Source organism: Haliaeetus leucocephalus, unplaced genomic scaffold, assembly GCF_000737465.1.
Source record: "Haliaeetus leucocephalus isolate CR32 unplaced genomic scaffold, Haliaeetus_leucocephalus-4.0 Scaffold932, whole genome shotgun sequence".
Lineage (NCBI taxonomy): Eukaryota > Metazoa > Chordata > Aves > Accipitriformes > Accipitridae > Haliaeetus > Haliaeetus leucocephalus.
The window spans coordinates 12,202,832-12,213,594 of NW_010973368.1; the positions used below are offsets into that span (position 1 = coordinate 12,202,832).

Consider the following 10,763-nt stretch of genomic DNA (forward strand, 5'->3'; position numbering starts at 1 on the left):
GTCGGTGGGTGGGGGCGGCCCCTCGAGCCCCCTCAGCCTGCGGCGCGCTGGGCCCGGCGCGTCTCCCGTGGCTTCTGCCGGCCCTGTCGGCTCCTCACAGCCGCCCCGGAGCGAAACGCGGGCCGGGCAAGCGAGGAGGGGCGTGTACGCTGGCCGTCGCCGCTTGCCTTCTCCTCCCGGACCCGACTGCTGGGACGCTCTTCTGGGGGCTGTGGTGTGAGGTGAGTTAGACAGGGGAATCTCCCCAGAGCCTCCTCCGCCTTTCGGTGAGGTGGGACAGCGTTCCAGTGTGTACCTCATACACTCTAGCAAAACTGCACAGGCAACTGAGGTCGGGTCCCTGAGGCGCCCGTATTCCCCCGTTCTCTTGGCATGCCAGCCCCTTTTGAGTGAGAGCTTAGGTGTCTGAGGAGGAGGCAAGAGCTTAATCAGCTGCGTGGATCCAGCCTTCGGAAACGAACCAATTCATGCTCCTCTTCTGCCAATACGTGCTCGCGTTTTTGAGTATGGTAGTTGCAGCACCCGGGGTTAGCTGTGCCCTTGTGGTCTCCCAGCCAAGCGCTGTTGCAAATGATGGTGTTAGCCGAGATCTGCCGAGAATGCTATGTGAGAGGGTAAGGCTGCAAGGCCCTTTGGCCAGTTCTGACTGATGCGATTGTTTAAATAGCTGCAAGAATATTTTTATGGCTCCTAATAAACTGCTGGGAATTGTTATGAACACAAAAGTAATGTGGTTTTGGTTAATAAAAAACCTGAAATGCTATGTTTTTCTTTCCAGGAACTTCCGCTGTGACTGTGGAAATAGCAAGTTCAAAAATCTGCAGTGCAAGTTACTCCCAGTAAGTTCAGACATAGGTTTCATACATACAGAATCAAAATAACAGTCTTGGGAGGTCGGTGCCTTGCCTCAGCCAGTGCTGACTCATGCGATGCTTCTGCTTTTCCCAGCAAGTCAAACAAGGCAGGAGTATTACAGCAGGAGATAAAACTGTTGAGGGACCAAAGGGAAATGTTGAGAGGAGAGAGAATGTTTGATCCTTGTCATCCATGAATGCAGCAGTTCTGCATCCATTGTCAGTGTATGTCAGAAACATGTCGTGGTGCCTGTGCTAATTATCTCATTAGCTTTAAGCTGGCTTCAGGAGAACCTTTTAGGGTGCGATTTTGCAGTTACATTAAGGAAATTTGGGGTTGTGCTGCTGTCAAAGGGACAGTCTCCTCCCCTTCTTCGTGGTGGCATTAGTGCCCTGATCTTTTTTGATAGGTTGTCACCAGAGCCTACTGATGGGATAGTTTTTTACTGTATCAAGCCCCCTGTGCTTTCATACTGGGTGGGCATTTTGGACTCGTTAAGTAATCGGTAATCTTCTGGGAAGCAGTGACAGGAAGCTGCTTGGCTTGCCTGCAGTGCTGCTCCCAGGGTAGTAACAGTCCAGATGTAGAAACAGCAAGTGGTTTTGTGTATGCCCATTTTGTCCTGGCAGGACTGGGATGGATCCAGAGCTAGTCAGCCTAGGGCTACAGTCGAGTGATACCCACAGAGACACCTGTGACAATTTTAAGATGTTACTGTTTCTCATTTGAGTCAATGAAATGGATCACGTGGTTGTTCCTCCTTCAGTTCAGTGCAAAATCAATTGTACAGGTTAAGTGACCTTCAGCATCCATCCATTAATCTGGCTGATTTAATGGATGCCAGTGCTCGCATTGTCCATTCTTCCTTTGTCAGAATAGTGGTAGAAGACGTTTTGTAGTAACATCATAAATGGTCACAGCTGTTTCTGCAGGGGCTGATGGTGGCCTTAGGCTGCAACTACGTGCAGTTCTGAAGCCCTCTGGCTGCAGCTGTATTAGCTGTTTTTTTTTAAATGGGATTACCTGTAATTGAATTTCATTCAGCATGTTTTGTAATTTAGATAATCCTCTCCTGTAGAGTGAGACTTATATGACATGAATTTAGTGGAAGCTTGGTGGTAAGATGAAACAAAGTTGGGTTTGGATCACAATCTGGATGTTTAATAAAAAAAACGGAGGGGAAGGTGCACAATAAATTGACAGATGTTGCTATAATGGCAGCAGGCGGGTGTGATTGGTGATCAAGACTCTTATATTGTTTTGGATTAGCAGTAGCTTAACAAACACCACAGTTGCCATTTGTTACAAAGTTGGAAAGACTGTTTTTCCTCTTCCTTTTGAACTTCAGTATTCCTCAAGTGCCCTATCTGCTGCTTGCTGTATAGAATAGGCATCTGGATAATATCTTTCTTTTTGGATTTTCACGCTGATGAGTATAGTGATTGCTTTTAGGAATTAAAGTGGAACAGGAATTGGGTTTCTCTAGATTATATGTATTTTCTGTCTTTCGTTTTTCACTGCATTGTCTATTGAGACTTTGTTTTCCTTTTCTCCTAGGAGAAGGGCAAAGTGAATTCAGGAAATAAGTATAATGACAATTTCTATGGATTATACTGTACTTGTAAAAGACCTTATCCTGATCCTGAAGATGAGGTAAGAAATACAAAAAACCAGGGGTATTCACGTATAGATGGTATTTATGCAAAATTGTGCAAAGGGCGGTCACTGAACTGCTTTACAAGGAAGATCCCACTTTAAGAAATCATATGTTCCATATTGCTTTTGGTTGTCATGTGCTGTATAAAATAATTACTTTATCAGGTTTTTTTTTAAATGGTAGAATATGTTTATGTCTTAAGGACAAACCATCATTTGGACAAAACGCTGCTGCAGTTCTCTCTGCTTTCCTCTCTCTAAAGTTACAGAGTTCCCTTAGGGGGTGGGTTTCTCATCATCTTGAGGAATGTGGCAAGCGCAGAATAAACACATTGCACATGTTAGGAGAGACTAGAATCTGCTTCCTTGTGCCTGCAACAGTGCTCTGACAAGGCTTGTGGGATGGGAGAGTCTGTCCTGTAGCGCTGGCTTTAGCTTTCCTTTACAATAGTCAGAATGCTTTTTCTCTGTCTGAAGTATTAAAATATACCACTTGGTTTGCACACACACACTTTTGTTTGCAGTCATGGAAGTTAGTTGTTTTTAAAGAATAAGGAAGGCACAAGTCTTTCAAATACAAAAAAGTATTTTATGAACTCAGCTCTCTGAAGTTCAGAGATAGCTAGACATTTCTAAAGAAATCATTAATAATTGTTTCATAGCAAAGCAGTTTGTACTGTACTGCATTGTGGACAGTTAAGTTAGGATTCTGGCACCCCTGTATAAACCTGATGACATCATGAATATCAATACCTTTCTTTTGCTAAGCTGCCTGTTCATGCATTTCTGTTCACAGGAGGAAAGATATTGATAGTGTATTAACTTGTATCAGCTCTTCTGTGTGAGAATGTCTTGTTCTACTGGGAAAACTAGTTTTGTAATAATAAGTGGGAATTTCCACAGTCTTGATAATACAACAAATTACATATGAACTTCAGGGAAGCAAACTGACTAATGAAGCAGTAACTACTTATTAATGGCAGCTTCCTGTGTGTGGGTAAAGAGGGAAGTGCAATTCACTTCAGCAGACTTTGCATAATACTGCAGTTTGAGGCTTGTGAAAGATTCTGGCTGTCGCTATTAGTGCTAATAATATGACCGTTCATCTAGATTCCAGATGAGATGATCCAATGCATAGTTTGTGAAGACTGGTTCCATGGAAGGGTAAGGAAACTTATAAGTAGCAGAATTTCCATTTGCATAGAAATAAGTTACTGTCGGTCAAGTTTGTATGGTTGTTCTTACTTGGGAAGGTTTGCTGTAGTTCTCAAAAGATTAGTACATGAGTTCTAAGGTATTTCTTTTCATCCTATGCAAAGGAATATTGGAAGTTTAATCTTACACTGCTGTCCGCTCCAGTCCAAAAAACCTAGGAAAAGTTCTACCTTTTTGAAGGTTACCACTGTAGAAAAAAATAACAACTTTATAACTGTCTCTCTAATTGGAAAATTCTAATCAGTATAATCAGTAGAGAAAAAGATTCTTACTCAGTCACATCATATTCAACTACCTGCATAGTTCTTCATTCAAAAGAATGCTTTTTAAACTGTAATTCCTTTAAGTAGCAAGAAACAAACTGTGTTGTTGGTTCCTGATTACAAACTTTGGAAAAGTCTTTCAAAAGCAGCTCAGCACTTCAGTGAATGTCCTACTTAATGTGTAAAGCATTAAGGATTCAGCTTCTTGTGCCTTGAAGGGCATGAGTGAAATTCTGTGTTTGAAGTTGCAGGATCAAAGAAAAAAAAAAAAAAGATCATTGGCTTCAATTATGGGTTCTGTAGGTAAACTATAGGATTCTTTTGTATATATGTATGTATGAAGAATGTTATGCTGCCTACTGTGAGCTTTGCAATAATGCTTTTCAAAAGAAAGCCGTTAAGTGCTTTTAATTGCCTACATAGTTCTCACCAGCTTATGGAGAGCTTTGGGACCTAATTCTTATGTTCAGTATGTGATCAATACGAAGACTTACAATCTCTTACACATAAGGAAGCAATCATAAAAAGTTATTTAAGAGTTTAAATGTGCAGTGTGCAAGAGGTATCTTCACCTGTCCTGTGTTTAGGACAGTTTAGAAGAATATAATCTAGAAATGAGATAAAGATAGGACTGAGATTTCTGGGTATGTAAAAGGCATAAAAGGCTGTAGAAAAAGAGAGAATTATTTCAGTTTTTCCCTGGAATTTTGGTCATCTCTTTCCAGTCTTTAAATTATGTTGATAATCACTGTAGAAAGTTAGCAGGAGTGTACACTTGTGCTGAAAATGTGATGGCAGTTGATGTTTTACTTCCCGTAAACCTAGAGTTGAGTCTGTTAATTTGCAGCGAACGCTTCACTGCTGCGTGCTTGTTTCTTTTGATAGCATCTTGGTGCAGTTCCCCCTGAAAGTGGAGACTTCCATGAAATGGTGTGCCAAGCCTGCATGAATCACTGCCATTTCCTATGGGCTTATGCATCGCAATTAGCAGGTAAAGAAAATTAAGAGATCTGAGCCAATATTTTGTTAGCATGTATTTCTCATATGTGGTTGATTAATGACATAATACTGTTTTAAGTGGTTGGAGAAATGATACTCATTATATTGGACAGTCGCCTTCAGCAGTGGAACATGTGGGGCTGCAGTAAGTGTTGTTAAAAAAAAAAAATGCAGTTCTCATTCCTAAATCTTAATTCTGTGGTGCTCACTGTTTTATTTATTTTATCAAAGATGTGCTAGCACATAGATGGATGAAGATTTAATACTTGTCTCAAGGAACTTAATTTCTAAACTGGATCAAAGAACTGAAGAGCCATCCTAAGGGAAGCAGTGAGGCAAACAGCTGAGTATAAGAGGCTCTGAGCAGCGAAGAGTGAGTGATAGAGTGACCTGAAATGAATGTGTAAAACCTTATCTGAGTAGAACTGGGGCTGTGCTCAGGACATGTGTTCCCTGTGGTCATGCCAGGCCTCTGTCTGCTATGTGGTCTCTTTGGGATCGGAAGGGTAGATGACTTGATTTCTGTGGAAAGAGCTAGTTTCATGTACTCTCCTAAATGTTGCTTACACCAGCTGGTGATTGATCGCTTATGTGCCAGAAATTTCAATGGTGATTTTAAGGATTCCAAGCTGGCCTACCTGGAGTTCTCTTCCTTCTAATGCAAATACAGTACATAATGGGGTTTTTTGTTTGTTTTTGGTTTTCCTTCTTCTAACTAGCTATGTCACAGGGCACACATTTGAATTGACATCAAAAGAAAAACTTGCTTTAAATAAGGAAGTGGTTAGTGTAGTTAATCTGACATGGAGTTTTTGGGGTGTGTGTGTCTGGAGAAAATGAAGGACTCTGACACCAAGTCAGCAAAAAAGTACGCGACAGCTATTGAACCTGCAATAGCTATCAAGGGGTGTCAAGAAGGACAAGCATCTTAGTACAGAACTATCTCAAATTGTGATACCCTTTACCCTCTCCTAAGGCTTAGATTTTGGGAAGCAGAGTATTTTAGAATTAGGAGTATGGTAGGTGAAGAAGACTATGGTGAAGGAGGGAGCCATTTCTCTGTATACCTAGGTCACTGTGTCTTTGGACAGCTGTAGAGTATATCCAGGACCCTGCAGTGTATAAAGTGATCTAGATGCTCTTTGGGACTGCATTATAAAGCAGAGAGAACGTCTGTGGTAGCCTGCACATTGTCTAGTACAGAATTTTCATTTACAAGGGTATGTATCTTCCAGTTCCTGCTTTGACCAAAGTGAACTCCCTTGAAGATGAAGGGATTGTCCTGAAGGTTGAGGAAAGTGAAGAGCAGAAAAAAGAAATAAAAAAAGAAAGTGAAGTGGAACACCAAGAAACGAAGGAGGAAAAGCAAGTGGAACAGTTTAATGAACCATCCACTAGCTCTGGGTCTGCCTGTCTGGAGGTAAAATGTACCTTCTTTTCTGTCCTGTACATCTTCATGCTGATGATAGGTGAAGTAAAGCCCACCTCTTTCTGTATAGGTTCACTGAAGAGGTAAATGCTTTCAGTCTGTTTTTGTGTTCAGTCACTGACACCGCAAATGCGCGGTCTCTGTGGAGTACAGCGTAGGCTGTGGAACACGCTTGCAGAAGTGGGTGACAAGGGTGTAATGTCTGTTTGTGGATAGGTTAGATCCATCCCTTCTTGTCAGCCAGCTGGCCTTTACATTGAGGCAAATTCTGAGTTTTTTCTAATAGAGGAGTATTATGCATTGTAGCTGCATTTGCATGATAGTCGAGCTCTGATGTCTTAAACATTTATGGCTATTGCAGTAAATTTCTACAGAAATTTCCAGTGGAAACTGCTAAAACCACGTCAGAATCCGGATGTGGATGTAATGGTAATATAGGTTGTTTATAAAAATAAATGTGTCTGAGACAAAAGAAAAATCTTGCGTAAGGAAAATGACATGCTGGAAAGAACAGAGTGTATTTGATGTTATAGAGCACTGAACACTCTCATTTTAATTCAGGTGGTTACTAAGAGTGAGGAGCCAGTCTGCAAGCTGAAGGAACTCCAAAGCAAGGAATTTTTAAAAAAGGACACCGCCACCTTTTGGCCATCGAACTGGAGAAGTAAATTATGCACCTGTGAAGACTGTTTGGTATGTATTCTCTCTTCATCACCATCCTTGACATGGGGGAGGCAGGGAGGAGCTCCCAGAGAATCTCTGAAGAGAAGCTTGTAGATAAAATCTATGTAAACGTTCTTACTTTGCATATAAACACCTAAAAACCCCTTCCACCCCACATAAAGAAACACACTGAATCCTTTGGAATTAATACAGCACGAAGGAGCTTCTAAACATTTGTATTTTCTTTGCTGCTTAAATCCAGTATTGCTTTGGAAGTCGTTATGGGGAGATGCTTGAAATGCTGGATACAAAATGTACATTATTATTTTTATTGTTACTATTTGCGATACACAAAAAGGATTGGGGAAGAGCATCTCCACCTGAGAAGTTTTGTAACGTGACAGTAAATTTTACTTTATTCTCCAGAAAATGTATTCAGAGCTTGAAGTCCAGTTCCTGACAGATGAATGTGACACTGTCTTGGCTTACGAAAATAAAGGTACCAGTGACCAAGACACAGAGCGGAGAGATCCTTTAATGGACACCCTTAACAGCATGAACAGAGTCCAGCAAGTAGAACTCATCTGTGGTAAATACAACTTCATTTTTAGAATCTACCTTAACACTTTAAGTGAACAGTTTCCAATAAGAGATTAGTATCGGGTCTTGCAGTGTGGTGTCAAACTATTTTTGAAGTAACATGTAGAAGACTGTATGACAGATTGCACACCCACCTCAATCAGGATTACTCTAGAGAAGTTTGTCCTCTCTGGCCTGTTACAGCTTTAACTTACATCGAGGAACTACATGGTGTGGGAACATTTCCTCTATTTAACATCTTAGATATTGTATTGATGGTAATTTTTTGTAACGTGAATATTTAAATGTTAATTTACACTTCTGCTGTCTGGCTTATTTATCTTACCCTGTTCTGTTGTTTTGGTAATCTCCTGTTGTCTGGGCGAGTGCCAGTCTGTGTGAAGCGGGGGTGCAGGGTGCTCCCTGGCAGCTTTGCCGCAGAGTATATTGACAAGGCAGTAGGGTATTTTGAGGTATTTTGTAACTGGAGCCGTGTTTCCCCCTTCTGAGTGAGGGGTTTGTGCTCTGGTGAGGACACTTGCCCAATCTTGAGTTCCAGGCTAGGACTTCCCAGAATGACCCATGCGTGCTTTTGCAGTGGGAAGCTGGGAGCAGGGGAGCAATTCACTGACTGAACTTCTATATGTTTCTCTGAAGATTAACCTGAACGGATAATCAGACTGTGTAGGCTAGTCTGATAAATTACTAGGCTTCTCATGTTTACCTGGACTTGCCTTTCTTTTTATTATTATTATTTATAATACAGTTCAAACCTAGATTTGTCTCAAGTAAATCTAACGAATGACAAGAGGAAGTAGAACAAGTTGTCTTCTTGAGCCAGTGTTGTGTTAAACTAAAGCTGGGTACCTTCTTGGTTTTTTTGTTTTCTTTCCCTTGCCTTTGCTTCTCCATCCAGAATACAATGATTTAAAGACAGAACTGACGGACTATCTCAGGAGATTTGCAGATGAGGGAACGGTAAGGCACAACTCACAGAATTTGTTTGCCAGAAAGCGTGTTTTAAAGTACTGTTTAGGGATGGGTGTTGAATACTGTGATGCTATCGATGTTACAATATTTTTTTTCCTGTCTCCTGGGGTTGTTGGCACTGCAGTAGAAATTAAAAATCCCTGATTTCATTGCAATTTAAGTTTTATTTCCTTAATGACATTGCTGAGAGATAACAGGAACCTTACAGAAATCTGTCTATAAAGTACTGAGAGCAGTTCTGAAATTTAAATGAAACTTCTGTTGGTCTAGGAAAAGCATTCAGGAAAAAAGCTCTTAACCTTTTTTTTTTTCTTAGATTGAATTTAAACCCTTAGAAGAATAAGGACTGACTAAATATTGGCAAACAGTCTTGTCAGTTGTTTTTCTGGAGGAATTTTCATGCTATTATTAATCCACACAAGCATTTTGTTGGCTTATTTGCTAAATTGCCATTCTTAGTTACATTGTAATGAGTGAAGTGAGCTAGTGAAAATCTTGCTTTGTGTTAATTTTTCTGATGATAAAAGCAAGTGGTCAAACCCATTAAAAATACCATCAGGAGTTTTGCTCCATGTGCTTGTTCTACCTTTGGGGAGCTCGTTTCTGTGTTTGTATTCTCATTATAAGAGAATTTGGGCATTAATCATCTCTTGGGTACAACAGGAAAACTGTTTTGTAAGCTGTGTCAGAGAGATTTCAGGATACATGCTTTTATATGCCTTGTGTATTACATGTGGGATGCATGCAAGAAAAAAAAAAAAAGGATCGTTTAATTGAATTCTTGTACCACAACTTGGGTTTCATGTTGCTTCCCCTAGGTGGTTAAAAGAGAAGACATTCAGCACTTCTTTGAGGAATTTCAGTCACGGAAAAGACGACGGACTAACAGGATGCAGTACTACTGTAGTTAGACTGAGAGGGTCTGGGTCTGAAAGGAAAACTGGGAAAACAATACTCATTGGCAACCAGAAGAGGCATCTTCAGTGTTCGGCTTCTCATCAAAATCCAACTGTCCCAAGAAACATCTTCATTTTGTCTCATACTTCCTTTACTTGTAGCGACTAAAACATGTTCTTAACAGGTACATTGCATTTATAGGGATTTCAGTACTGATCGACTTTGCATTCCACTCCTGAAAGCTGGCCGTGTCTCCAGGGGGAGGATGGCTTGTTCCAAGAACAGTGTGTGCCACATGTATTCCCTTTAGCCTTTCACCTGTTCTACTGTTAGTGCCTACAGCTGTACGCTGCACTAAAACCCGGGTGGGGTCTGCCTGCCCTCCCCTCTGTGCAGTGCAGGCAACACACACTCAGGGCGCTTTGCAGGGCGGGAGTGCGTTGCTTTCCTGCTTTAAATGGCTGTGTATCATCTCTTCGGGGTGCAGCAATTCTAGCAAAGGCTGCCTGCACAAAGCGAGTGTCTGTTTACGACATGGAGGGAGGCAAAGCTCCTGAAAGGGGTAAAGCAGGCATGCCTTATGGTCATGGCTGTTGGGTGAAGTTGCATTCTGGCATTTGGGTCACATCAGCTGAAGTAAACAGCACTGCACTTCCGCATGCTCGCTCCCCACTGTGGAGGCGCTCCCTAGGCAGGTGAAAAATGAGAAACTGTAGGTTAGGCTTGATGCACCAGAATGTTCTGTTTTTATAAATTCAAAAACTTTGTTTCTAATATTGTACAGTGATGTTTTACACACAAAAATTTGTCACATGAACTTTATCCACTCACTAGAATATAAACAATATCCAGGAGGAGGTACTAAATTACAAATTAAGCATCAGAGGCGGGTTTGTTATAGGACTTCTAATGCGCTTTGATTTTAAAAACTAGCCTACTGCAAATTATTCTAGTTCCTAAATGTTCCTGAAAACACTGCAGCATCCTGGAATTTTGCTGCAGTATAAAACGTGATCTTTTTTATAACCACTGTGATAATCATGGAACAGGAGCTGTTCTGCTGACTTTTAAGAATCTACACTTAGCTACAATTAAATACTGACTTTTCATAAGTTTGGAGCCTAATGTAGTTTTTAGTTCTCTTTACCCACAAACCCCAAAACATGCTTTAAGAAGGTTCTAATTTTAACTCCTGCTTTACGTAGTTGGAGAATTTC

The 10,763-nt window shown here is 41.0% G+C and overlaps 1 protein-coding gene across 1 annotated transcript; it reads left to right on the forward strand.

Moving 5' to 3' along the window:
- Window positions 1-316: 316 nt before the first annotated feature.
- On the forward strand, window positions 317-10,377 carry UBR7 (ubiquitin protein ligase E3 component n-recognin 7 (putative)). Its single transcript, XM_010583872.1, has 10 exons — window positions 317-614; window positions 779-839; window positions 2,413-2,508; window positions 3,622-3,675; window positions 4,875-4,980; window positions 6,224-6,408; window positions 6,979-7,110; window positions 7,507-7,669; window positions 8,576-8,637; window positions 9,468-10,377. The coding sequence occupies exons 1-10, from the start codon at window positions 571-573 to the stop codon at window positions 9,558-9,560; spliced, it is 996 nt and encodes a 331-aa protein (XP_010582174.1). The 5' UTR covers window positions 317-570; the 3' UTR covers window positions 9,561-10,377.
- Window positions 10,378-10,763: the final 386 nt, after the last annotated feature.

Excerpts from the sequence above, each read along its gene's own strand:
- UBR7 (XM_010583872.1), top strand. The coding sequence starts at position 571 with ATGATGGTGTTAGCCGAGATCTGCCGAGAATGCTATGTGAGAGG. Across the intron at positions 840-2,412 it reads TGCAGTGCAAGTTACTCCCA|GAGAAGGGCAAAGTGAATTC; the intron begins GTAAGTTCAGAC and ends CTTTTCTCCTAG. Across the intron at positions 6,409-6,978 it reads CTGGGTCTGCCTGTCTGGAG|GTGGTTACTAAGAGTGAGGA; the intron begins GTAAAATGTACC and ends ATTTTAATTCAG.